The 27,350-nt window shown below is 39.7% G+C and overlaps 1 protein-coding gene across 1 annotated transcript; it reads right to left on the reverse strand.

Moving 5' to 3' along the window:
* Nucleotides 1-12,081: 12,081 nt before the first annotated feature.
* On the reverse strand, nt 12,082-26,802 carry SAMD7 (sterile alpha motif domain containing 7). The gene is made up of 7 exons (XM_065942447.1): nt 26,717-26,802; nt 25,344-25,468; nt 21,746-21,824; nt 19,864-20,492; nt 18,674-18,795; nt 15,971-16,081; nt 12,082-12,276 (listed from the first exon to the last, which is right to left on the reverse strand). The coding sequence occupies exons 1-7, from the start codon at nt 26,800-26,802 to the stop codon at nt 12,082-12,084; spliced, it is 1,347 nt and encodes a 448-aa protein (XP_065798519.1).
* Between the last annotated feature and the right edge of the window lie 548 nt (nt 26,803-27,350).

Below are 27,350 nucleotides of genomic sequence, written 5' to 3' on the forward strand. Positions count from 1 at the left end.
CGATCATCTGACTGAGAATTAATAAAAGCTACATATAGAGAGATGCTTTCATTATTTTTCTTTTTTGGTTTTCATGCTTTTGATTTTCCCAACTCAGCCACAGAAAGTGTTTGTGGACATGAAAACGTGTTGGCTAGATTTCCTCTAAGACTTTCAATTTTTAGAAAACAAGCAACACCCCCAGATTTTGTCATGGCACCTCAAAGCCTAGCACTTGGCTCCTTTTTTCACTGAAAAAATTCTAAATATATACACACACGTATGCAAGGTTGGTTGGATGGGTGGATAGACAGACAGACACATAAAGATATAGAATATTAACTACTCAGGATCCTATTTAGGTCATAGGTCAGTGCCTTCACTTTACAGATTAGAAGGTGGAGGCTTAAAGAAGTCAAATGAGAAATAAAATGACCCAGCTCTAGTTCAAACCTGAATCTCCTAGCTCCAAGTTAAGGGTTTCCTCACTTGTGAAGCACTCCTTTGAAGAAGGGGTTTTCTGGTGGAGTTAGCAAATACTGCGATTTCTTAGTGGTTTCAGATGAGTCCCAATACCTGGTATTCCTTTGGCAGGCACGTGGCAACAGAGTGATACAGCAACTTACTCTATTACCTCTAGCAGCATGTGAAAAAAGGAGCAGATTTGAACATTCAGCCATTTATCCTTTTATTGAAAACTTCCTCATGTAGGACTGTGTTTGGTTCTCTGAGGAATAAAAGATGAATAAAATGAATGGTGTATAAAGATATTCAGAAGGCTATTTATACAGTAAAATCCCAGAGAGGGAGACAAGGAGTGAGTGAGCTTAGACTCTACATCAAAATGTTAACCCTGGTCCTTTCTAAGAGGGGGAATTAAAGCCTACTCTCACCCACTTTCTTCTCTTTTTGGTTAAACTTAAATGTTTACATTCTGCATAATAAACATGCATTGCTTTTGGAATAAGGGAAGAAGTTATTTTTAATGAAAAAAATTAGCCAAGACATGTTGTGTGAGTTTTTCAGAGAACCAAGTGGGCTGTGGTTGAAGTGTCCTTGGTGATCTTGAGCCTCCCCCGAAGCTCTGGCTTCTGGGAAACCCTGGTTGGGTGGGGTGAGGAGGGGATTGTTCCTGTATTCTGTTGGCCCTATCTTACCCCATCTACCACCTTTTGGGTGTATTCATTCGCTTCAGTTGGGTCCTACTCTTTGTGACCCCATGGACTGTAGCCTGCCAGGTGCCTCTGTCCATGGGATTTTCCCAGCAAGAATACTGGAGTGGGTTGCCATTCCCTTCTCCAGGGGATCTTCCTGACCCAGGGATCAAACCCGTATCTCCTTTGTCTTCTGCACTGGCAGGTGGGTTCTTCACTCTGAGCCCCCAGGGAAGCCCACCTCTTGAGCAGCGAGTGCTTCGCATTAATTCTCATGGTCATATTACTCTCTTGATTGTTATGCTTGTACATGCTAAATAGGGGACAAACTGTTGTCAATGGCATAACATGGAACAATAGAGACAACATTCTTTGGTTACCTAAAATAAAGAATAAAAAACATTTAAATAATCTTTTTCTAGCTTAGACGTGTAGATGAATTTTTTTGAGTGAGAAGGTCAACTGTGTTACATCTCATACAAGCATTTCAGTTTAATGGGGCAATTGTCTGTGTTCACAGGGAAAAACAAAGTGCTTGAAACAATGAGAAAGTTTTGAGCATGCTTTAGGCTATCTTGTTAACTTTCAAATTATACTGTTATTGGAAATAACATGTACCAAATGAAAGTCTTTTTATTTGAAGAAGTTAAAACTGGTGTATGTTTTGCTGTCTTTGGTTACGGTAAGTCATTTACTAGCAGCACCCTTGGTCTTCTCTGGTCTCTCCATTATATGAAATTGGCAGGGATAGCCAATAAGTGCTTGGGAACAGAGGTACATGGTATAGTTGCTATGTGTGTGCTAAGTCGTTTCAGCTGTGTCTGACTCTTTGCAACCCTGTGGACTATAGCCCACCAGACTCCTGTCCGTGGGATTCTCCAGGCAAGAATATTGGAGTGGGCTGCCATGCCCTTCTTCCGGGGATCTTCCCGACCCAGGAATTGAACCCATGTCTGTTAGGTCTCTTGCATTGGCAGATGGGTTCTTTATCACTAGCACTACCTGGAAAGTTGCCATACTATCTTCAGAATCACATGAGAGAAAAGAACTAGTTGCTTTTCCATCATTCTTCAGTTTACTGAACCTGCCCTCTAAGACCTGTGTTAAATACTACCAATAAAAGAATCGATGATGTACAAAAATAGAAATGATGAAAACAATTATCTTTCCTTTAGGTTCCATATATTTCTGTGGAGTTAGTTTTGCTTTTGGCCTCTGAAAGTTCTCATTTATTTATCTCAAATGTTTACTGAGTGCTAAGATAGGATTCTGAAACAATTGGATCAGTAAACTATTTTCCTTATTCCTCTTATCCCTCCTGCCCACAGATTATATTGTAATCAAGATAACATATTTAATAAAGTTTCTTCCAATTCTAATTGATTTGATGCCATCATTGGAGCGACTGCATTGACTTGAAGTAAGATGTCTGTATTTTTTAGCCATATGATTCAGTAAATTCCATTGATGGTTTAAACCGATTTGAGTTTGATTTTCTAATTTTGTGTGTGTGTGTGTGTGTGAGTGAGTCAGGGTCCTAGTAAGACACAAATGGCACATTTAAGCAAGATAATGGAAGGGAATTTAATGAAGGACCATTTACACAGGTGTGAATGGAATTAAGGGAAACCAATGCGAACTAGCCATAGCAGGACAGCTTTTCATCCCTGAGCCTGAAATGACAAGAGGAGGGGCTGGTTTTCCAGAATCCAGAACTTGGGAAGGGTGGTAGCTGTTGTTCCTTGAATGCGTTGCCTGGAAGGAGCTGTGGCCTTCATGAGGGAAGCTGTCTTGAAGAAAAGGAACTCAAGGATTAAATAAATACTATAACTTCTCTTTCTTCCTACTCCCAGTGGAGAACGTTCATCATCCTATAACTCTATCATAATTTTTATGAAGTACTTTGGGATACTAGAGACAGTCCATAAACAAAAGAATGATCATAATGATCATCACAACATATCCATCTCGATTGTTGAGCACTCACTGTCATGGGTGCTTTGAAATGTGCAAGAAATTTAGAATCCATAGTTGCTGCCTTCATGAGGCTAATACCCAAAAGAGTGAGATGAGATAATAGAAATGAAAAACAAAATAAGGAGCTAAAATATATGTACAAATCCAGGCTTTCAAGATGAGCCAATTAGTGTATCCAGCTCATAGGTATTGGGCAGAGGAGCCAAAGGAATCAGTGAGACTGACTGATTCCCAGTCACTCCTATTAGAAGAGACAAGTCTTCTTACTTTCTATCCTTTGATTTGAGAATATTAGGTCTTGACTGCTACAAGCATTTTACTACCAGGAGAAGAGGCCCTGGGACCACTTCTATAGAACCTAACAGTGGAATTAAAGGAAAGCAGCTCAAAGAGAAACTGGATACTTGGTGACATCATTTTAACGACCGCATAAGCCTTGCCTGAATTCAGACATCTAGACTTTCTAGTTACAAGATCCAACAAGCCCCTTCTTGTAGGTTAAGCCAGTTTGAATTGGGTTTTCTGCCATTTGCATCGTGGGGTATCCAATTGCAACTCCAGCTGTAACTGAAGTTTTGAAAATATCACGGAACTGTTTCCCACTGTTATTTATTAAATAATGCCAATGCTTTTCATAAACACTTGTAATACCTGTTTTGAAAGTGAAAAAAAAAAAAAAAACCCGCAGGAAAGTTCTGTTATCAAGGTAAAACACAGCACTGCATTTAATGTAACTCCAACAAATACCATGCTTCTTTCACAGAACTGGTTGAATTAGTCCCACAAATGTCAAAAAAACAAGTTGACAGGTCAGCACATTATCTGCTTGACCAATATGGAAAGCACTGAAATTTCTAGCTTCCACAGAACACTTTGCAGTGTTCAAGGAGCAGTTGAATGGCATTTTCTAGTCTGTGATTCAAGTGGCCCAGTGGACCTTAAGAGGGAAACATCCTTTTTGAAGTGAAATTGGCTCTTCTCTATATAGAAATGCAAATTTTACAATTTTTACTTTTCTTTTACAGAAAAGTCCAGAAATTTGCTATTTCTCCTACCCCCCAAAAGTCACAGAATGGCATCCGAGATTGCTGAATAACTTTTAGACAACAAAGAACCTAAGAATGTTGAGAGAAGACTAACAGAAAATGGGTTCTGAAGGTGATGTAGACTGAATATTTGTGTTCTTCCAAAATTCACATTGAATCATAACCCTAAGTGTGATGTATGAGGAAGTAGGTATGGCCTTTGGGAAGTGATGAAGTCATGAAGGTCAAGCCCTCAAGAATGGCATTAATGCCCTTCTAAGAAGGGACATAAGAATTTGCTCCAACTTTCCGAGTTCTGCCATTTGAGGATACAGTAAGCAACCAGTCTGCAACCTGGAAGGGGACCCTCACTAGAACTTGAGCTTGCTGGCACACTGATCTAAGATTTCCAGTTTCCAGAACTATGAGAAATATATTTCTGTTGTTTACAAGCCACCTAGTCTATACTATTTTATTATAGTGGCCTGAACTAAGACAAAAGTAAACTTGTTTATAGCAACAAGGTATTTGAGATTCTTGTTTTTGTTTTATTTGATGAGAATAATTTCTTAGCGAAATGAAAAAAATACTGATTGAATTCAATTAAACAATCAGCTAGGCTTCAATAGTATGTGAACCACCGAGAACTTCCAAATGCACAATCTGGATTTAGAAAGGGCAGAGAAACCAGCGATCAAATTGCCAACATCTGTTGGATCACAGAAAAAGCAAGGGAATTCCAGAAAAACATCTACTTCTGCTTTCTTGACTACGCTAAAGCCTTTGACTGTGTAGGTCACAACAAACTGTGGAAAATTCTTGGAGATCGGAATACCAGGCAGCCTTACCTGCTTCCTGTGAAACCTGTATGCAGGTCAAGAAGCAACCATTAGAATTAGACATGGAACAATGGACTGGTTCAAATTGGGAAGGAGTATGTCAAGGCTGCATATTGTCACTCTGCTTATTTAACTTATATGCAGTGTACCTCATGAGAAATGCTGGGCTGGATGAAGCACAAACTGGAATCAAGATTGCCAGGAGAAATATCAATAACCTCAGATATGCAGATGACACCACCTTTGTGGCAGAAAGTGAAGAGGAACTAAAGAGCCTCTTGATGAAAGTGAAAGAGGTGAGTGGAAAAGCTGGCTTAAAACTCAACATTCAAAAAACAGAGATCAAGCCATCTGGTCCCATCACTACATGGCAAATAGATGGGGAAACAATGGAAACAGTGACAGACTTTATTTTCTTGGGCTCTAAAAATCACTGTGAATGATGACTGCAGCCATGAAATTAAAAGATGCTTGCTCCTTGGAAGAAAAACAATGACAAATCTAGATAGCATATTAAAAGGCAGAGACATTACTCAGCCTACAAAAGGTCCATAGAGTCAGAGCTATGGTTTTTCCAGTAGTCATGTATGGATGTGAGAGTTGGACAATAAAAATGGCTGAGTGCTGAAGAATTGATGCTAAAAGCATCAACTGTGGTGCTGGAAAACCCTTGAGAGTCCCTTGGACTGCAAGGAGATCAAATCAGTCAATCCTAAAGGAAATCAAACTTGAATATTCATTGGAAGGACTGGTGTGGAAGCTGAAGCTCCAATACTTTGGCCACCTACTGCGAAGAACTGACTCAATAGAAAAGATCCTGATGCTGGGAAAGATTGAAGGCAGGAGAAGAAGGGGATGACAGAGGATGAGATGGCTGGATGGTATCATCGACTCAATGGACATGAGTTTGATTAAACTCCAGGGGTTGGCAATGGACAGGGACGCCTGGCATGCTGCAATCCATGGGGTCACAAAGAGTTGGACATGAAAGAGCAACTGAACAACAAATAATCAGTAAACTTGTTGTCACTCTAGCTAGCAAAATAAAATCACTCCTTAGGGAGTGAGCCAAAGAGATGATGGTGGTGAAATATATTAGAAATATAGTTTTAAAAAAATATGCAGCAGCTTCCCTGGTGGTCAGTGGTAAAGAATCCACCTGCCATTGTAGGAGACATGAGTACGATCTGGGTGGAGAGGATCCCACATGCCAAGGAGCAACTAAGCCTGTGGACCACGACTATTGAGCCTGTACTCTAGAGCCTGTGCTCTACAAGAGAAGCCACTGCAGTGAGAAGTCCATGTACTGTCACAAAGAGTAGCCCCCATTCACTACAAGAGAAAAGCCCATGCAGCAACAAAGACCCAGGAGAGCTCAAAATAAATAAATAAAAATTTAACAATATATACACAGCCTGAAAGCATTCATATTTTTTCAAAATGGCACCCACTGATTTTTAAGAGAACTATTACCTTTCCTGGGGAGATTAGCTTTTCACTGCACAATGACATCTCAAGATTCTTAGCAGACACATTAAAGACCTTCCACCTCATGTTGTTGTCTTATATGAGGAGAGATTTATTTGGCAAAGGTCAAGATGGAAAATATTGTAAATTGATCATAACTCTCCATAAAACAGACATTTCATATATTTGTAAGAAAATAACAGTGCATTTGTTTACCATAATGAGATACAACATTTGCTTGAAGTATATTCTTAGTATTATTAGGCTGAACAAAATATTTCATAAATTTAAAATAGCAAATATATATTTTTCCATATTCTATTCAAAAATACTGGAATCCATACATATTGTATAAGACAATTATTTGGTATACTTATTTCAAAAAAACTTTATTGTGAAAAATTTCAAACATATACAAAGTAACAGTGAATAGTATGTGTGTGTGTGTCTCTCTCTGTGTGTGTGGTAGTCATGCTCAATCGTGTCTGACTCTTTGCGACTCCATGGACTGTACCCTCCAGGTTCTTCTGTCCATGGAATTTTCCAGGCAAGAATGCTGGAGTGGGCTGCCATTTCCTTCTCCAAGTGAATAATATAGTGAACCTTAAGTACTCACATATACTCATAAGCCAGCTTCAACAAGAGTCGACTCATAGCCAGACTTGTTTCACTATACTCCCACTGACTTATCAAGCCATTTTTTCTCAACAGATTTTTTGAAGCAAATTCATGGGCCTCTTACGTTCTTACTGTTCTTGCTGGGTGGATGAAGATGGCAAGGTCCTGACTTCTTTTACCAGGTCCATTTCTCAAAGTTGGTTATGTACTCAGGAACCTTAAGAGATGAAGTAACATCTCCTCCCCACCCCTCCACACCGCACTTCAGCCCTGGACAAGGAGTAGGTTTTTGCTCTTGCTCTTACTGCTTGCTATAAAACTAGTGAGTTTCCCAAGATCAGCTTTCCATAGCTGTGAAGCAACTCAGTGCATGTGCGGGCATCCCCTGGACCCATCTGTGCTACCCTAGTGGCACCCAAGAGCAAGAGGCTGATGTTTGTGCTGGTTATTATGTCATGAGTAATAAAGACCTTTGTCTCTGAACCAAGGCCTTGAGTATTCTCTCGGGTTCCACAAAAAATAAACCATTGTAGGTTAGGTAAAATCAATCTCAGATCCAACATGTATCATTTTACCTGTACATATTTTAGTATACAGCTCTAAGATATAAGAACTCAAAAAAAAAAACACCAAAAACGGGTAAAATGGCTAAATTCTACAGATCTGCTACATGACATTGTTCCTTAAGAATATTGTATTGTGCACTTCAAAATTTGTTAAGAGGAAAGATTTCATATTAAATGTTCTTACCACAATAGAAAAATCACTATTATTGCATACAAAAATCAGACAATAATTCTTTAATAGTATTGAATATCCCCAATCGTGTTAAATTCCCCCACTTATTTCTCTCTCTTTTTTAGTGTATTCAGTTGGCATACAAATAATTGTATTGAGTTACATGAACTTTTAAAAATTTACTATGATAAATATATACATATATAACATAAAATTTGTACAGTTTTTTTAAGTGTACAGTTCAGTGGCATTAATGAGTCACCATGTACCACCATCACCACCTGTTTCTAAAACATCTACATCTCAGTGATTTGAATCCTTAGTATCTTTTAATCTATTTGTTTTCCTTTCCCATTGTGTTTTTCCTTGAAATTTGTTTGTTGAATAAAACTAGGTTATTTATACTACACACTTTCCCAAAGTTTGGATTTTGCTGTTTTCATAACTGTTTCATAAGCCTCCATGAAGAGGCATATCATATCTGTTTCCCTTTTCGTGGTGTTAAAAGTCATTTATGAACTTCCCAGGTGGCACAGTGGATAAGAGTTCGGCTGCCAGTGCAGGGGACACAGGTTTGATCCCTCGTCCAGGAAGATGCCACATGCCGTGGAGCCACTAAGCCCGTGCACCCCAACTACTGAGCCCATGCTCTAGAGCCCAGGAGCCACAACTACTGATCCCACATGATGCAAGTCCTGCAGCCCGCAAGCCTAGAGCCTGTGCTCCACAACAAGAGATGCCACGGCAATGAGAAGCCTGCACATCACAACAAAGAGTGGCCTCTGCTCCCTGGAACTAAAGAAAGCCCTCTCACAGCAACGAAGACCAGCTCAGTCAAATGAATAAAAGAATAAGTAAAGTAGCACTCTAAAAAAAAGGTCATTTACGACCATTGTTTACAACCTTTAGTTTTTAGGTGCGCAAAATGGTGATACTTAAATTCTATCACTGCTTTTTAATGGGTATAATACATACAGAGAAGAGCAATTGCATAGTACTCCATTGTATGGATATGTATTGCACCTGTCTAAACAGAATGTTTCATTAAGTCAGAAGATCCTATTTAGCAAACACATTTTTATTGTGATTGGTTTTCAAACATGAGAGAGAATTTTGTTGTTGTTTTTGCTGTTTTTTGTTTTATTCTCACAAAAGGTACAGAGTGTACTCAAGACTAAAGTTGCATTTGCAGAAAAGTTAAGAACTACTTCTATATGAAAATACAAGTAAAATTTTCACCCTTCAAAATAATTTTTATCACTAAAATGGGTCTTTTATTAAAAGATACCCTAGAGTCATGAATCCGGAAAGAAACAATCTTAGTAAGACAAGCAATTTTCAGTCTTCTTTTCTTCCAAAGAAGAGTGCTGAGAACTGGGGAGAGCCTCCTTTACATGTTTCTTTTTTTATGCGTGGTTCCAAAATTAAGCACAGTGCTTTTTTTGGTGATAGTACATGCCAGGATGGCATATCAGAACATTTTCATTAGATCAACACTGAGACACATCTGTTCAAGTGAATCATTTACCAACTCAACTGACTCATGTAGCAGGGATAAGAAATTCAAAAACTATCATATGGATTGAATCACATGATCCTTATCCTTTTGCCACTTAAAGTTTTAATTAAGCTTTCATTTTATCCCTTACCATAACACCTGTTAACTCACATTTGGTATTTGCTGAAACTTCTACATGCTGGGAATTACAGTAGGTGAAAGGTCATGTGACAAACAGTTCTTAAAATTTTGAAATTTGCAAGAATTCTTTCTTTCTCTGAGTCTCTCTCTCCACTCAAAGGGACCAACAGTCCCCTTTTGGTCCACATGCATATTTGATAGTATAGTATAATTTTATGTCAAAAACCCTGCTGTTTTCATGTTAAAAATGAAAGAAAGAAAAGATCAACTAAATTAGCATGACCTGTGGGGAAATGAATTCAAAAGCCTAACTTCTAAATCAAAAAGTGAATGTGGGAAGCCTGCTATATATGTTTATCAGTGCAACTTAAATTTGTTTGTTTTAGAAAAACATTGCTATGAAACAAATGATTCCATTGATGGCTGGAAACACATACTTATCACCCCACAGTTTCTGTGGGTCAGGAATCCAGGCTTAGCTGGGGGCCTCTGGCTCAGGGTCACCCACGAGACTGCCATCAAGCTGTGGGCAGGAGCTGGATAGTCATCTCAAGGCTTGACATGGGGAAAAGCCACCTTCACATTCCCCCATGGGGCTGTTTTGCATGCCTCAGAAGATCCATTTCCAAGTTCAGTCACACTGGCCTCTCCACAGACAGCCCAGAGACATAGAGAAGATGGTTGCCTCCAGAGTGAGCAATCCAGAGAGCAAGAGAGAGTACCTGAGGCAGAGGCCACAGAGTGACACCCCTTCACTTCTTCCATATTCTACCCCTTAGAAAGGAGTCCCATGTGCAGCCCAAAGGGGAGGGGATCACACAAGGTTTGAACACCAGGAAACAGCGGTCAGGGGTGGCCATCTTAGACGCTGCCTACTTCAGTTTGTTTATTTTAAATATAAATTCTAAAAACAGAAACTACGTTCTCGTAGTTAAAAGTTTTAAACATACCAGAGGGTATGTAGTAAGACGTCTCCCTCACCTCCCTGTCACTCAGTCCCCTCAGTGAGCAAACACTTATCCGTTTCCTGTGGCTCTTCTCACAGGCTTTCTGTTAAACGGGAAGTTGAAAGAGTGGGGCTCCGTGGGTGTGAACAGAAGCCGCCGTCATCGCCTCTCCTCCATCTTGCCAGTTCAGTCCTGCTTTGCGGAGATAACTCTCCCCCACCTCTTGGGTGCACTGTGAGGTGGTTACTATGCCTTTTCCTCTCCCTATCAGATAATAAGCAGTCCTCCAGATACTTATAGTCATAACATGGCTTCGTATCAGAAGGAAATGTTGAACAGCAGTTGAACTGACTGAACTCTAAAGTTCAAGCGTCCGCCCTGTCCTCTCTCTGGCCTCCTTCAGGCTGGATGCCTGCCGTGAGGAAAGGTGGGAGTCTGTGGTCAGCTCCTCGGTTTCTCTATTTTGTACTTCTACACCTGCTCTTCTGCCTCCCTCTGGCTCCACTGGGTTGCCTTTGTCTCTCTCTGGGTTAGGGGATGGGAAACCAATAAAGGAGCTCTTGTTTTTCAGAGTCAGTTCTTCTGGCTGTTGCACAGATTTCCTTCTGGAAACACTCAACTGGAGCTTTCCTGAGTTTCCAAACTCTCTCCTACATTTAGAAAGCAGCCTCCTGTCAGCGAGTCTCACTGGAGCGTGTTGCTGCAGGACGTGTTAACTGTGCAGCAGAACGTTTACACGTGTCCAGATTCTGATGCTTGCTAGGAGGTAACTGGATAGATTTTAGTATTTCCTTTTAATTTTAAAAGTTTGGTTGTTAGATTTTGTTGACTGACCACAAAGATGATGACTGGAAGCTTCACTCTAAGTAACAGGAATGAATTGTTGACTGATAGCTGGTAATTGAGTAGTGCTTCAGAGTTTGAGCACTTTCATATCACGTTTCTGTCTTCTTTGTTCTTTGCCACACATTTATTTAGTGGGTTAATTCTCAGCTGGAAGACTCCAACTTGTATGTCAAGTACAAGCCTCTCTTCCATAGTTTTGGTGGTCACCAAAAACGAATTCATCATAGTCAGGCTTCCCTTGTAGCTTAGAGGGTAAAGAATCTGCCTGCAGTGCAGGAGACCTGGGTTCGATCCCTGGGTTGGGAAGATCCCCTGGAGAAGGAAATGGCAACCCACTCCAGTATCCCTCTTGGAAAATCCCGTGGACAGAGGAGCTTGGTGGGCTGCAGTTCATGCAAAGAGTTGGGCACGACTGAGCGACTAACACACACCAGCTACTTTGTGCTGAGGGCTTCCCAGGTGGGTGGTGCTAGTGGTAAAGAACCCACCTGCCAATGCAAGAGACATGAGATGTGGGTTCAATCCTTGGGTCAGGAAGATTCCCTGGAGGAGGGCATGGCAACCCACTCCAGTATTCCTGCCTGGAGAATCCCCATGGACCAAGGAGCCTGGTGGACTACAGTCCATAAGGTAACAAAGAGTTGAAAGCAACTTAAAATGCACACATGCAAACACTTTGAAGCTGAGGTCACTCCTTGAAGCCTGAGTAAGGATCTCTCTGGGACAGCTCAGGTGGACAGGCTTTCTTTCTCTCTCAGCCTCCATCTGGTCCTGGAAAACCCTGACACACCTTTCAGAATATCCTAGAGTGTTTTGAGAAACAATTAAGACTGTTCTTGCTCCAGGAGGATTTTAATTTCTCATATTATCTCGCTCAGTTCCTTTAGGAATGATCATATCCTGGGAACAAGGAATGTCCAATGTATCACTCCAGGAGTTAAAATCCAAAAGCGGGTTTGTATCTGTTGGTTGATCGAATGCTTGTTTCGTGTGGATAGGAAGTGAAAGACTTTTCTTGTAGAACATACTTTCCACATGCTGAGATACCTTTGAAGACAAAATATAGTAATTAAATCTATGAATCCTTTCAATAACACAGCATATTCTTCAAAGATACAGGTGGCAGGGAGGCTGAGGTAATTCCAGGCATAGGGCATCTACACAATTGTGGAGGACACAATTCTAGGATGTGGTGGGCTTTTTATTCCAGAATTACAGTGTTTGCGATGTAAAACTGGGTAAAGAGACGGTAGGAACTTACCAATTCCTGTTCTTGGTCCTGCTGCGGTTCATCAACGCACATGATTATTTCACTTAGCATTCCCCCAGCTTTCCCTTTACCAAGGATCCCACAAGAGTTCCCACAGACACTGGACTCCATCATCACAGCACCCAACCCATCCTTCTCTGGCTGAGGCTGAAACTGTTTAGAACCTCAGCACACAGCTGGCCTCCAGTGGGCTTTGTTTTGAGACAAAAATAAGGTGACTCTGGGACTTGGTACATACTCAGTTGCTCAGTTGTGTCTGACTCTTGAGACCCCATGGACTGAAGCCAGCCAGACTCTTCTGTCCATAGGATTCTTTAGGCAAGAATATCGGAGTGGGCTGCCATTTCCTTCTCCAGGGGATCTTCCTGACCCAGGGATCAAACCCAATTCTCCTGCATTTGCAGGCAGATATTTTATCACCAAGTCACCAGGGAAGCCCGGGCGACTTGGGGGCCAGTACTAACCCGTGTGCACATGCACAAACCTGACCCTGAGGGGTACCCAGGAGATTTCTGTATTGTTCACATTGCTGTAGCTCAAACACCAAGCTCCCTCCATCCTAATAATATCTGAGTTCTCAAATTCCAGTGTTTTCTTCTCCTACCCCCATCCTTTTGTGCCCAGTCCAGGTCTATCTCCTAGGTTTCTGTTCTGAAGTGTGGGTTTCCTCCTTCTAAGCAGTTCTTGCTGTAATGGAATTTTGCCCTTGATTCCCATTTTGGAGATGGAGATGCATTCCTGCTTGCTCACCTTCTGGGACGTTCAGATGTTGCTTAGAACCTTTCACTTTTCTTGCTTCCGTTGGACCCCTGGGCAATCCCAATCCCAGGGACTCTGTAACTGTTCTATTTGGTTGAACATCTGGCATCAGTGGGATCTCCCCCCAACCCTTTCCCCTTTCCCCACAGCTTCTGTGGAAGCCCTGCCTTGTTATGCTGACAGATGGAGCCTGGGATGTAATAGCTCAGTTGGCCTGCATGGAGGAGGCATTTACATGTATCAGGAGCAGAAGAAATGACTACAGCCTCTTGAAAATGTTGTAGAGGGGTAAAGTGAGGAGAAGATTAAGAATGACTTGCAGTTGGCCACATTATAAAGACCAAAAAAAACCCAAAACAAAAACACAACCAAAGTGATAAATCAAAGCAAAGAAAATCTGATTTGAGGAAAAAGAACCATGCAGTATTATTGTAAGTATTCCAAGAGATACAGTATCCTCACTAAAGAAAAACAAATCATGTAAAAGTGAATATCATATTGTACCAACGTTAATTTCTTAGCTTTGACAAATGTGCTTTCCCAGTTAACACTGGGAAAAACTAGATGAACTCTCTGCACTGTATTCATAACTTTTCTGTATCTAAAGTTATTCCAGAATAAGAAGTTGAAAAAAACACCACCAATGGAAACCTTGAAGTATTTGCATTATAAATAAAGAACTTCTTTACCCTAAAAAGTTTAGATAAATAAAAATGGTTTTTGAAGGACATTTTAGAAACTCAGTACCTGGCCTGAATATATTGTAAATAGGTAGAATACTATATAAATTCTGAAAGAATTAGTTGAGTCTTCTTGGTTTTGATTCTAGGAAGCTCATTCTTTCAACAAATAATTATTGACCTATTATGGGTTTTTCACATTCTGAGATTATTCAGTCAACAAAACAGATAAAGATCCCTGCTCTAATTGAGCTTATATTCTAGTGGGGTTAGAGAGAAATCAAAAATAAATACAAAGGTAATAAATGAGTAAATTATATTGTATGATTGAAGGTGATAGGTGCTATGGGGGAAAAGAGAAGAGAAGAAAAAGGCATGGCAGGAAGATGTATGGGGACTGGGCTGTGTGCAATTTTAAGTAGCATGAACCACACAAACCTCATTGAGCAAAGATGGAGGATGTCTGGGGGAGTGGGGGGAGCACCACAGCCAGAGAGAGATGCGCTAAGGTGGAGCCTGCCTAGATGTTCAAACAGCATCCAGAGGTGAATGGGCAAAAGCAGTAACTGATGGAGAGAGATATCAAGATGAGGTCAGGAAGACAAGGGTGGTGATGGGTGGGGAGGAGCGCAAATAATATATGACTTTGAAAGAGATGGGAAGCTACTGCAGATTTTGAGCAGAAGAGTGACATGATCTGTCATGTATTAGAAGAATCATTCTTTACTATTGTGTGAATAGTCTCTGGGTAGGCAGGGGCAGAGCAGGAAGAAGAGTTAGAAGGCTAATTCAGTGATCCAATGAGAGACAGTACTGTCTTAGACCAGAATGAAGCAGTGGAGGTAGTGATGAGAAGGGATGCTATGGCTTATTTCAGCTCTTGAGACCAACTGTTTAACTTATAAGAAGTTTTCAAGCAAATTGTTAAAAATACCATAATTACATATTTATTGGCTGTTCTGCGTCTTTGTGGCTGCTCTCTAATTGCGGTGCACAAGCTTCTCATTGCGATGGTTTCTCTTACAGTGGAGCATGGGCTCTAGGCCCACAGTTCAATAGTTGCAGCCTAAGGGCTCAGAAGTTGTGATTCCTGGGCTGTAGAGCACAAGCTCAATAGTTGTGGCCTAGTTTCTTCACAGCATGTAGGATCTTCCAGGATCAGGGATCGAACCCATGTTTCCTGCATTGGCAGGTGAATTCTTTACCTCTGAGCCACCGGGGAAGCCCTAAAAATGCCATTATTAAAAACTAAATGATATAAAGTTACAATTAGATATATTATATAGAAAGCTAAAGTATTAATATTAAATAGGCTTCCTAGGGGGCTCAGTGGTAAAGAATCTACCTGCAAAGCAGGAGATGTGGGTTCAGTCCCTAGGTTGGGAAGATTCCCTGGAGAAGGAAATGGCAACCCACTGCAGTAATATTGCCTGCGAAATCTCATGGATAGAGGATCCTGGCAGACTACAGTACAGTCCATGGGGTCGCGCCCAAAGACTCAGACGTGATTTAGCAACCAAAGAACAAGAAAATAGTAAATGCTCCAAACTTATCACTTAATTACTTCATCTACTTATTTTTCAACAATTGTTTATTATCATCACTGCTTTTGAGGTTGTTTACACCTGTGCTATCCACATGGTGAAGGGAGTCTAAAATAGGGTGCTGTTGTGCATCTCTTCCCAGTCCTGTATTCAGCTCCATTTGGAGTTTGTCAGCCATGGTGGGAGTATTTTACACTACAGAAATTGACAAATACTGTGAATCAGGGTTCCTTTTTAAAGAGAGCAGGTCGTTAAACACTGACCAATACACCATTGCTTGGTGCCTTCCCAACTGAACCTAGGGACATGTATCATGCCCCGTCCAATGTTTTCAGGTTCCCTTATTCTATCATGCCCATACCCATAGAGGGCAAAAGTTTAGGAAAGAGGTTAGACAGGTATTGTTAATATTACCACCAAAGAAAGTAACATATTTCTCTTAAGCTTCATAACATTAATGCACGTTCAGTTATGAAAAACCACCCTACCTGTGACTGAATCTTCAGGGCTGGTCCCAACTTTAATCCCATAGCACTTCGGAGATGTTCCTCTGTGAGTAACGGCAAAGTCTCTCCGTCAATTGCATGATCTTTAAATACCTTATTAAACATAAAAGATGTCAGCTTTGTTTAAATGTCTTTTTTAAAAAAAAATCTTGTTTCACATATAGATTTTCAGCTTTGGAAGAAACATTAGGACTGGTTGAGGATGACACAAAAATTGTAACATTTCTTATTTTCGGTTACTCTCTTTTCTGTGCTTCAATGGCCTGTTGTTTGTGTTCTTTAACAACCCTTGGAGTACATTGCAGTTCTCTCTATGAAAGTGAAAAGTATGAGAGTGTTAGTGACTCAGTCATGTCTGACTCCTTGTGACCCCATGGACGGTAGCCCACCAGGCTCCTCTGTCCGTGGGATTTCCCAGGCAAGAATATGGGAGTGGGTTGTCATTTTCTTCTCCAGGGGATCTTTCTGACCCAGGAATCGAACCTGGATCTCCTGCATTGCATGCAGATTCTTTACTGTATAAGCCACCCAATTCTCTCAATGTAGAACTCAGTTTCAACATGGAATAGTTTTTATTTGCAGGCAGGCCTATGTTTTGCTCACTGATATATCTGTAATGCAATGCCTGGTACAAAACAGATGTGCAATTGTCTTTGCTGGACAAATCAATGAATGAACAAATAGTCTGAGTGAAGGGATATGGGTAAAAACCATTTCAGGCAAATTTCAAACTCTCACATTTACACAGGGCCTCTGTGCCCTGCCTTAGATGAGCAGTGAAGGGAGGAGAGGAAAATGCAGGTGAGAGCTGTTGATAACACCAGCAATTGCTGGGAGGGGAACTGACTTTAGTGAGGAAACAAGAGCAGGACTTGATCCTAAACACATTTGAGAAACACCTAGAAATAATTGTGCCACTTCTAGGGGTGGGGAAGGAAGCTCTGGCATCCTGTTGGTAAGAGATAATGAGTCAGTAAAGTTTGGGGTCTTCAAGTTTATGTGGCCTCTTGGTACCCACAAGGAGACATTTGGGATTATAAAGTATGAAATGCATGTAATATTATTTATTACAAGAGTGGCTATTATAAACCGGATTTTTATGACTGTGAATCACTTACTGATTAAAATAGCGAGTTCAAACAAATTCAGTCCATCAGAAGTCAGCAATGTAACATTCATTCTACATGGGATTTCATGTTTCCAGCTATCAGAATTTTGTAACTCCATTGTACCAGTGGTTGATGTGGCACTTGATAAGTGGCACAGATATATTTAAAAAGTGACTTACTTACAGTTAATGACTAGTAATAAAATAATAAGGTTATACTCCTTGAGTAGGAAAAAATAGAACAAACATTTTTAGCAGGTATGCAAAAACATAAAGTAAGTGACTTGAAGAGTACAACTTGCCTCATAAGTAACTTGAGATTCTGCTTTCTCTAGAAGCCTCAGATTTAATGATGAAATAAGAATATATTGAGTACTTACAAGGTGCCAGGCACTCATTAATGCAATGGTCTTTTGAGAAAGTATTATACTATTATCCCCATTTACAGATAAAAAACTGAGACACCAAGGAGAGAGGCAACTTGTCCTAGGTCACATGTCCAAAGAGTGGAAAAGCTGGGATTTGATCTTGTACTTTCATAAGCCATACTCTTAATTACTACCCTGTAACTTTTCCACTGGTCCCATGAAAAGAACAAAGGGAGAAAGAAAGAGGAAAGAAAAGAAAACAAGAATTTAACAGCATTACACTGAAGGAAAATACCACAAAATAAGATCTGAAAGCAATTATCTCTAACATCGATTAATTATGATGTAGTTAAATCATAATGTCCTTTTCTTGCTTTCTTTTTCTTTAATATATAAACAAAAGCTAATGATGTCAGATTTAGTTGCTACATTGTTGCCTGGAATTGTGTTATTAAAATCACTTGAAAAAGTAAACTATATACTTGAAAATGTAACATTGACATAAACCTCAAAAACTTGCCAACCCACTGTTTTTATCTCTGGTTTTCCCATTTTTATCACTGATAAGTGACACTGGTTTTACTTTCCAACTATCCTAGCAGTTCATTATAATTTAAAAAATAGTATTTATCTATCAGATTGAATTATATGTGTAGGCATTTTAACACATTGCCCTAGCACAAAAAAGGAATTTTAAAATAATTAATTTCCTACTTTTCAAATGTATTTCCTTCTTGTCCTTTTTAGAATAAAGTACATATTTCTGTTATTATGATGAGTAGCCTAAAACTTCTGATACAGAAGTACATGCCTCCAAAATGTTTGCTAAATGGATGAACAGGGAATATAGTAAATAGCTCTCATTCTTCTAGGATGTTTGACCTTTGAACCTCCTAATTTTGGGAGAATCCCTACATCTCAGAGGAGATGAAACTAAATGAGGAGATGAGGAGACTGAAACTAAAGCCAGACACTGGCTTTCCTAGCTTCCCCTGAAGCTGGGGTGTGGGCACATGACTCAAGTTCCATCAATTGGAGGCTTCTGTTCCAGCGGAGCCAATGACATAAAAACAAAGAGTTTATTAGGAATGCTCTTTGGGGTCAAAATCAAGTTAGACAGAACTCGTTATGAAGGAAGTATATTTCAAAATGTCTTATTTTTAAAAAAAAGTCACTTTACTTAAAAAAAAAATTTAAATGTTACGTCACCTGAGCATAGTCTGAACAACCCGGAAGACCGCTAATGAAGTTGTACACATCATTCACGGTCCATTTCTGAATATCTTCATTCAAAGATAGATTTTCCTTGATTGTAAGCAGTACGTGTGTTCCTTTAAAATGGAAAGGAAGTTATTTTGTGGGAAAGGGTGAAGCTAAGAGTACAGTTTTATATGTAGTTATATTAATTGCCTCATATTCTACTACCACAGAGCAGCTCCTTGATGTAGATCTGTATGTAACGCCCTTAAAAGCTATTGAGTTATGGAGAGATGATTTCTAAAGAAGCTTAACTGTCTCCTTTCTTTTCTTCCTCTAAAGAATCTTTAAGGACTGCCTTATCATAAATAAAAACAAAGTTCCAGCTTCTCTCAGATTTCAATAGAAATACCTTGTGGATTGCATTCTCCAGATTAACACCATGTTCTATGATGTTACTTGATTTATGATGCTCTCTAAGCCATATAACAATTTAGCTCCATCTTCATCAAAATGGCAAATTAATACTTTGTCAGGGAAATAGCTGGTGTGGTGGCTAAATTACACATACCCCAATCCCTGTGTTTTAAAATATTTTTATCTAAAGAAATTCCAGTTGTTTTTTTTTAATCTGAAAAAGTTCTAGAAAACTACTCAGTGTGTTTGGCAGGGGATAGTGTATTAATACTTTTAGGTTAAACTGTATCATAACAGTAATGAAAGAGATTGAAAGAGATTATAACAATAATACAACAATATATATTGTTATATGTATATATTAGAATATATGTTATATTGAGAATATAACAATAATTGAAAGTGATTCTGTTTGTCTATTTTTTCTACTACTACACTTAAATACAGAGGAGATTGAATCATACTTCTAAGAAAGAAGCCCCTCTAATTTGTGCTGAAGAGATTAAATTAGATTAAAATTTTAATTAAAAATTCTGGTAGGTTTTCCCATCCTTCCTCATATTTATACCTTTCTAGACTTCACTGAAAATTCTCTATATAATAATGTATAAAAAGAGGTACATTTCACTGTTATGGCTGATTGGAACTAACATAATAAGTTTTTCAAGAGGAGGTAATCCTAAGTAGGATGGATAAAAAGAAACACAATGGTTACAGATCACTGTGTAATAATTTCACAGGCCTGACAACATGTGGTTCCTGGGGATTGGCCCCTGGACCCCTACCTGGCTGAGTTGATCGACGAGCTGGGGGGTACACCCCATTCTTTTCTCCACAGGCTTCCAAACCATGCCCTGAGGCCTTCTCCTTCCCGTCGTCCCAAGCCTTTTCTTCCAGGGGGGTTCCCTGAGTTCCCCAAGGCTTTCTGTGGCTGGGCTCCAGCTCTCCACAGGTGTCAGCAAGAGCTGTAGTTGGCTTTTCACTGGTTTCACCCAATGTGTGATTGTCCAGAGCCTCCATTTCTGGGTCTTTTGTATACTCATTCTCTTCATAGAGAACTGCATGGGTTTGGCCTAGGGGCTTTTGTTCTACTTGACGTTTAGAACTCTCAGGGTCACTGTCTAGAACTTTCTGACTCCCGGTTCCTCTCCTGAGACGACGACATTTCTGCCCCCAGTTCTCTGTAAAGCGTGGACCAGTCGCCACTATCATGGGGTTTCCCGGAAGGCTTCTCAGGGTGCTTCTGTGAACGTGCAGGTCACTGGCCGGGAGCATGCCCCTGCCGTGGTCGGTGGCTGGGCCCACAGGGATACTGGAGCCATAAATGAATGGGATCCCTAGGCCTGCTAGTCCCTTAGAATTCACTTTTTCTATTCTCCTTTGCTGGTAAATGGCATGCATTTCCATTTCCATCCTAAAAACAAAACAAAATATTTTATAAACCCAAGAAGACCATTAGAAAAACACTTTCAATGGCCCTCTGCCTTCCCTAATGTAGCACCTCTGCTTTTCTTTAGGCCATTTATCTGAAGTTTGTTGGGCATAAACGCAAATCTCCCAGAAAGCCACTAGAAGGAGAGCTCAGAGTAAGATCAGAGGATGAAGGGTTTGGTTAAGTCTCACAGTGGAAGTCCAAGGCCAGTCTTTAGAACAGTATCTCTACTGGATAAGGCAATTTTAGCAGGGATGGGGAGAACACAACACAGAATAGTTTCTTGCCAGAGATTAATCCTCAAAGAAACTGAAGTCCTGGGAAGAAGGTTTTAAACATTGCACTACAATTTTAGTGAGACTGAAGAAATGCAGTAGGTCTCAACTGCTAAAATTAATGACGTGGTAAGGGTAGGGGAAGGGAGGAGGAGTGGAGGGCTTGTTGGTAATTTTGCTTACTTTACTTTGCTTATCGGTCATCACCTGAACCCTTTAGTGTCCACTGATGAGAAAGTTGACTCTGATGCCTTTTCTCACCCACAGCCTTACCCTGGTCATTATTACTGTCTTCTCCTGATTGCTAAAGGCTGCTTTTAGGCTAACGAGGGGCTGTCTGGGCTCTGATGACATAGTTTGAAGTGGGGTTGGCAAGCTTGACTCCTAGACTCCTATCTTTGGGCAGAATTGAAGTCATTTAAGACAGAATTGCCAAAATGAATTTCAAAAGAATCATAGGTAGGCGTTTAATTATGAGACATCGACTGACTATTATGATCTATGAACTTAGCTTCACTGTGTAATCTCTAATCTTGCTTTTATCCTTAACCAACCTGTGTACATGTTTGTATATGTCTCTTTTTGTAGTATTCCTGAAATACTTTTTGAAAGTAATCAGAATGTGTGCGTATATGTATATAATCAGTGAATACACATATACAAATCCCCAGAGAGGGAAATGGCAACCCACACCAGTATTCTTGCCTAGAAAGTCCCATGGACAGAGGAGCTTGGCAGGCTATAGCCCATGGGGTCACAAAGAGTCAGACACAACTGAGCGACTAAACAACAAAGACATACACACAAATGTAATAACATATACAAAAACAACAATATACATACATAATAAATGAATGAATATATATAAAAGTATATAAATAACATATATATATTTATATTAAATGAATACACAGACAAGTGAATGAATAGAAAATAATTAAAGCAAGATTGTTACATTACCTGGCAGTATGCTGCCTTTGAATCATTTCATTCCTTCTAGCCATTGCTTTTACGGATTCAGGTGGCAAAATGCCCCAACCTTAAACAAGAAAACCACCATCTTACCCCATGAACAAATTAACAATATCCACTTGAAGATAATAAAAAGAAAATATAATGATTTAAAACAGTATCTGCAAAAAACCACCAACGGAGCACAATGTTGGAAATGATGTCAATTCATGACTGTCAGCATCTTAGAGTCACTTTGGTGATTGCATGAGAACACTAAATAATTTTGGGGGAAGGGGCTGTACTGTATGGCTTGCAGGATCTTATTTCCCTGATACTGAACCAGAGGTCCTGCAATGAAAGCGCCATGTCCTAATCACTGGACTGCCAGGAAATCCCCCAGATAATTTTTTCCTTTAAGTATGGGTCTCATAACTGGCAATGTTTTCCTACCATACTTCAAAAGGAAAAAGATGAAATTAACTGGATCTCTTGACTACTTGCTTTTGAAATAAAAATTGATGACTGTTTTGTTTTTTTGGTTGGTGGGGGGGCAAGAAGAATTAGTTGACCTTAAAAAAAAAGAAAGTAAGTTCTTCCTGATGTACTGAAATCCCTGGAAATAAATACAGTGATTTAAGGGGATAAAATATGAAGTTCTCTATGTTGCCTTTTTGGTGCAGCTGAGGCAAATACTTTTTACAAAACAATTTCAATGGAGTTGAACAGCAATTACATTCTTTGTGTCAACCTTTCAAAATGTCTTGAAATAATGTCAGCGTCATCAGAATTCAAGACTCTATTCTTGCCTGGTAAATTCATGCTTATACTGATTTTTTTTTTCTTTCTCTGGATTCCTAACACATTTACAGTCTATGCTGGTACTTCTCAAATCATCCATGGTGAAGGATTATTTTTTTCTTTTAAAATTTCCAACACATCATGGACTCTTTAAAAATACATAAATGATGTTTTAGAAAATTGAAATGAAAACAAGAATGAACACCAGCACAACTTGAAATGATCAGATTAATAGACATAAAATTACCCTGTCAAATGGCTGTAAAAGTTTCTAAACCTTTCTGTCTATGTATTTATTGTTGAAACACTTCTCAGACCAACATAGGTCCTATAGACCACACTCTAATAATAACAGACACACAAATGACCCTGATTATACATAGTTTTGTTCATTGATAGTTTTTTCATGTATAAACCTGTTCCCCCCAACAAAATAGCTACTATCATGAAGCCTAGAACAGATTTTATACTTGCCTTGCACCAAGCTAGCAGAGCTCATTAAACTCCTGTTAATAACAACCTATCTTGAAGTATACCATACTCTATCTATTTTTATGAGATTCTTTCTCAGTTGTAAAATTCAGAGGCTAGTTGACGTAAACTCTAAAGCTTCTTCTGACTCTAAAACTCTATGTTTTTGTAGTTCAGTGGTTTCAAGATATGCTCCTTGAGATAGCAGGCAAGCATGAAACTGCCAACCCATGGGCTAATCCCCAAAGATGCAGAGAACGTCCGCATAAAAAGACCAGTGCAGAGGGCACAGCTCTCATTACCTAGATTTTAGCATTACCTAGATTTTAGCATCCTGTAAAATCTGGACTCATCAAATCTATTTCAAGTTTCTTTTTCTTTCTTAAATACTTGACATCAAATTTAGTGCTAGTTCAGTTGTAATAATACACTCTTTACCTAACATCCCAGTTTTTGAAATTGATCCCTGTCTCAATTCCTTTTTTCCTAACTTAACTTAGTAGCTCATATTTTATAGGACCGAGGCCCTACCTTGCTCTTGCTTACTCTTTTACACATCAGCCTTGGGGTGGGAGACTGACCTCTGTACCTGGGACAGGTTGTCAGCCTCCCTGTTCATATCCAACTATTAGCAGTTTCTGGATTTTTTTTTTTTTTTTTTTAGTTTCTGGATTTTTAACCACTAAAAAGCTCTCTCTGGGCCAGCAATGCAACTGTTTCGCAGGTCTGCTTATCTGTTACCTGTAACTTTGGGCTATGTATTTACTGGGCTCTTGCTTCCAGAGGGGGCTACCATCCAGGTTCAGTTGTTGGGCCTGTCACACCCCAGTGGGTGCATCCAGTTTCAGATCTGGCCCTTGCTCAGACTCATCAAAACAGATCCATGCACTGTGGTATGCAATATGCTCAAATCCAGGCAGGTCAGCGTCTTCAATGGCCCTGACACCGATCATATTTCTTTTTGTCTTAGACTTTTTACTCACGTTATTCCTATCAAAAGTTGTTGGAATTGGAGAACCGGGACAAACAGAAACTCATTGAATACAGTTTTGAGAAGATAAGATGCATCAGTTTGATCTTCAATGTTGTGAGGAAATTCTCATCTGTTATTCTCTCTGGAGCCCCACATTCATGTTTTTGTTGACACTACTCTGCTGAAATTGCTCCTATTGAGATAATTAATGACCTCCGCAAATCTACGTCTAATCATATATTCTTGGTCTTCATCTTACTTGATCTCTGAGCTGCATGCTTGACACAATTTCTTATTCTTTCCTTAAAAGCACTTTCTTCCTTGGCTTCCAGGTCTCTAACCTCTTCTGGGTTTTCTCCCAATCTACTGGTTGCTCCTTCTATATATCTCCCTTCATCTTCTAGATCCTGTTGGTGTGTCCTAGGGGTCATCCTTTTAACTTCTAACTCATCTTTTTTAACTCACTTTATAAATGATCTCATCGAGTCTCATATATACTGATGATTTCCAAAGTTAAATCTCCAGGTCATCTCCAGATGTCCTCTCTGGACTGCATCTGCCTTCTGGACATCTCCTATTGATTGTCAGGTAGGCATTGCAGATGCCTGTGCTATCTCCCCCACCCCCAAAACTCTTCCTTTCACCGTCTTCCTCAGCTCAGTGAATAGCAACTCCCCCTTTCCCACTTCTCAGCCAAAATTTTTTATGTCTTCCTTAACACCGCTCCTCTTCTCACATCTCATACCTGAACTCTGAGCAAATCCTGTTGTTTCTACCTTCAAAGTATTTACAGAATCAAACCATTTCTTACTATTCCTACTGTAACCACTCAGGGCCAAGCCATCATCATCTTTTGACTATTCTAATAGCCCATCAACTCCCATCAGTTTAACTCCAGAACTTGAATCCTATCAAGCTTGTCCCTAACACAGTAGCCAGAGTGATTCTGGTAAAATGTAAGTCAGATCATGTCATTCCTTTGCTCAGACTCCTCAAGAGCTTTCCCTGTTCTCCCAAGTAGAAGGCAAGTTCTCACTGGCCTATCAGACCAAATATAAACTGCCCCAGGGCCTTTTACTCTCAGATCTCATCTCCTTATGACTTCATCAGTTCCTTGTAAGGTAAGACAGATATTAATTGCAGATTTTCGTGTTATTCATCAGTAAATTGATGGTTTGAGGAGTTAAGCAACTTACACAGTAGTGGAACCAAGATTTAAACCTAGGTAGTAATTATAGAAACTGTAAGCATTATCACCATACAGTTTCGCCTCCAAAACTTAGCAATAAATTTCATGGCAAGCTTAATGCAGCAATTCAGTTCACAGTGGTTCCAGAGATGAGAGACATCAATTTCTAATACCTGAGTAGACACGATTGGACAGCAAGTTTGGCATGTTTGCATTTGATAGAGCAGAAGATCCATACTGGGAAGGAACACAAAACTGTCTTGGGTCAGCTGGTGCTACAGTAGGAGGCAATAAATCTCTAAGGAAAAAGATACAAAACAGGTAAAATAAAAATGAATTTGTACAAAATTTCCATTGCATAGGCAGTGAGATTTTTTTTTTGTCATATGGGATTCTATCATTTCTTCCCCAAATGAAGTATGAAAGTCCTGCAATCTCTATTGGTTTAAGAAGAAATATGATAAGAAAAATGGGGAGTCAAGACTCTAATAGGGAAGGACTGACCCACCTGACAACTTAACAGAGAAAGCAGGAAAGTTTTAGGGATGTTAGGGGAAAAAATGATCTAATCAAATCAATACCAATGTTTGATTTTTCTTGACTATATACTGTTCTTGACCATAACAGTCTTTCTTTACTTGATGAACACACTCAGGCTTGAGTTTTGCCATCTGGAATCAGTCACTACCTGGATGGATGATTTACTTCTCCAAACTTCAGTGGTCTCTAGAAGTCCAACTTTATTGTTCATGCTCCATGAACAAGTATAATAATGAATTTTACTTTCTCCCCAGATTCCAGAATATATATTAAAAAGAAAAGAAGACAGGAAGGTGCCAGAATGTGCAACCAAAATACTGATAATTTCACTTTTATTGCAAAGAAAGAATTCTTCTATCACAGGAAACCTGGGATATCACATTGTTAGGGACTGAACTGTTTCCCCCTCTAAAATCCACATGTTAGAAGTCCTAATCACCCCATGTGACTCTGTTTTGGAGATAGGACCTTTAAGGAGGTAATTAGAGTTAAATGAAGCCATAAGGGTGGAGCCCTTACTCAATAGGACTGGTGTCCTTATAAGAAAGAGAAGAGGCACCAGAAATGCTTGCACACAGAAAAAAAGGCATGTGGGGACACATTGAAAAGGCACCTGAGTCTGCAAGCTGAGGAGGGAAGCCTTGGGAGAAACCAAACCTGCCAGCACTTTGATCTAGGACTTTTAGCCTCTAGAACTGTGAGACATAAAGTTAAGCCACCCAGTCTGTGATACTTTGTTATGGCAGCCCCAGCATACTACCCATCCATGTTTGCACCTATGCAATGTCTGTCACATGGCAGGTGCTCGTTAGCTATTTCTTACTGAGAGAGGATGTCAAAGAGGTTTCAGAGGGGAACTTTGTTGAACATGTGGCCAGCAGACTTACTGCACCACAGTTCCTTGAGATAACATTAGACTATAAGACAACACTGAGGTTAAAGCATTTGGAAGCTTAGTAACATCCATTTTCTCCTTAGACCAGAATATCATATTGGAGAGGAATACCTATCCACACTTGGAGGTTCAAATGGTGAGGGAATCAGTGGAATTCTCTGCTGCCCTGATGCTGGCAGTAGAGGGTTCATGGCCATCATTGGATTTATCATCAATATCTCTCGCCACTGATGGAGTTCTAAAAAAAAAGATAGATATATCAATATATACCTCCATTTTTTGGCAAACTGAATTCTTCTTGAAATGATGAACACCTTTCGTATTTTCCCAATCCTTGGGAAGAGTAACTACACCAAGCTTTCAGTTACACAAAAACCCCTCCATTGTAAGCACCCAGATTCAATTGTTGAACCCTGTGTGCCTTTGGAATTTGTTGGAGAGCCCACAGATAACACCACACCACATGACGACCAATAATAAAATTAAACCAGTTTTGCAAGATTCCAGAAATACCATTTTCTTTTATTACAATGCATTATGATTTTTATACTTCCTGAGGCACAAATACATGTATGCGCCCACATGTTAAATTACACACCAGTCAGAATGGCTGCTATCCAAAAGTCTACAAGCAATAAATGCTGGAGAGGGTGTGGAGAAAAGGGAACCCTCTTACACTGTTGGTGGGAATGCAAACTAATACAGCCACAATGGAGAACAATGTGGAGATTCCTTAAAAAGTTGG

The sequence above is a fragment of the Muntiacus reevesi genome, chromosome 8 (assembly GCF_963930625.1).
Source record: "Muntiacus reevesi chromosome 8, mMunRee1.1, whole genome shotgun sequence".
NCBI classification, from domain to species: domain Eukaryota; kingdom Metazoa; phylum Chordata; class Mammalia; order Artiodactyla; family Cervidae; genus Muntiacus; species Muntiacus reevesi.

Bases quoted from the DNA above. Each gene is read 5' to 3' on its own strand.
- SAMD7 (XM_065942447.1), bottom strand. From the start codon at position 26,802: ATGGCCATGAACCCTCTACTGCCAGCATCAGGGCAGCAGAGAATTCCA. The intron at 25,469-26,716 runs GTATTCCTCTCC...CTTTTTCCTTAG, and splicing joins GAACCTCCAAGTGTGGATAG to AGATTTATTGCCTCCTACTG. The intron at 18,796-19,863 runs GTAGGGGTCCAG...TCCATTTTAAAG, and splicing joins TCGTCGATCAACTCAGCCAG to GAACACACGTACTGCTTACA.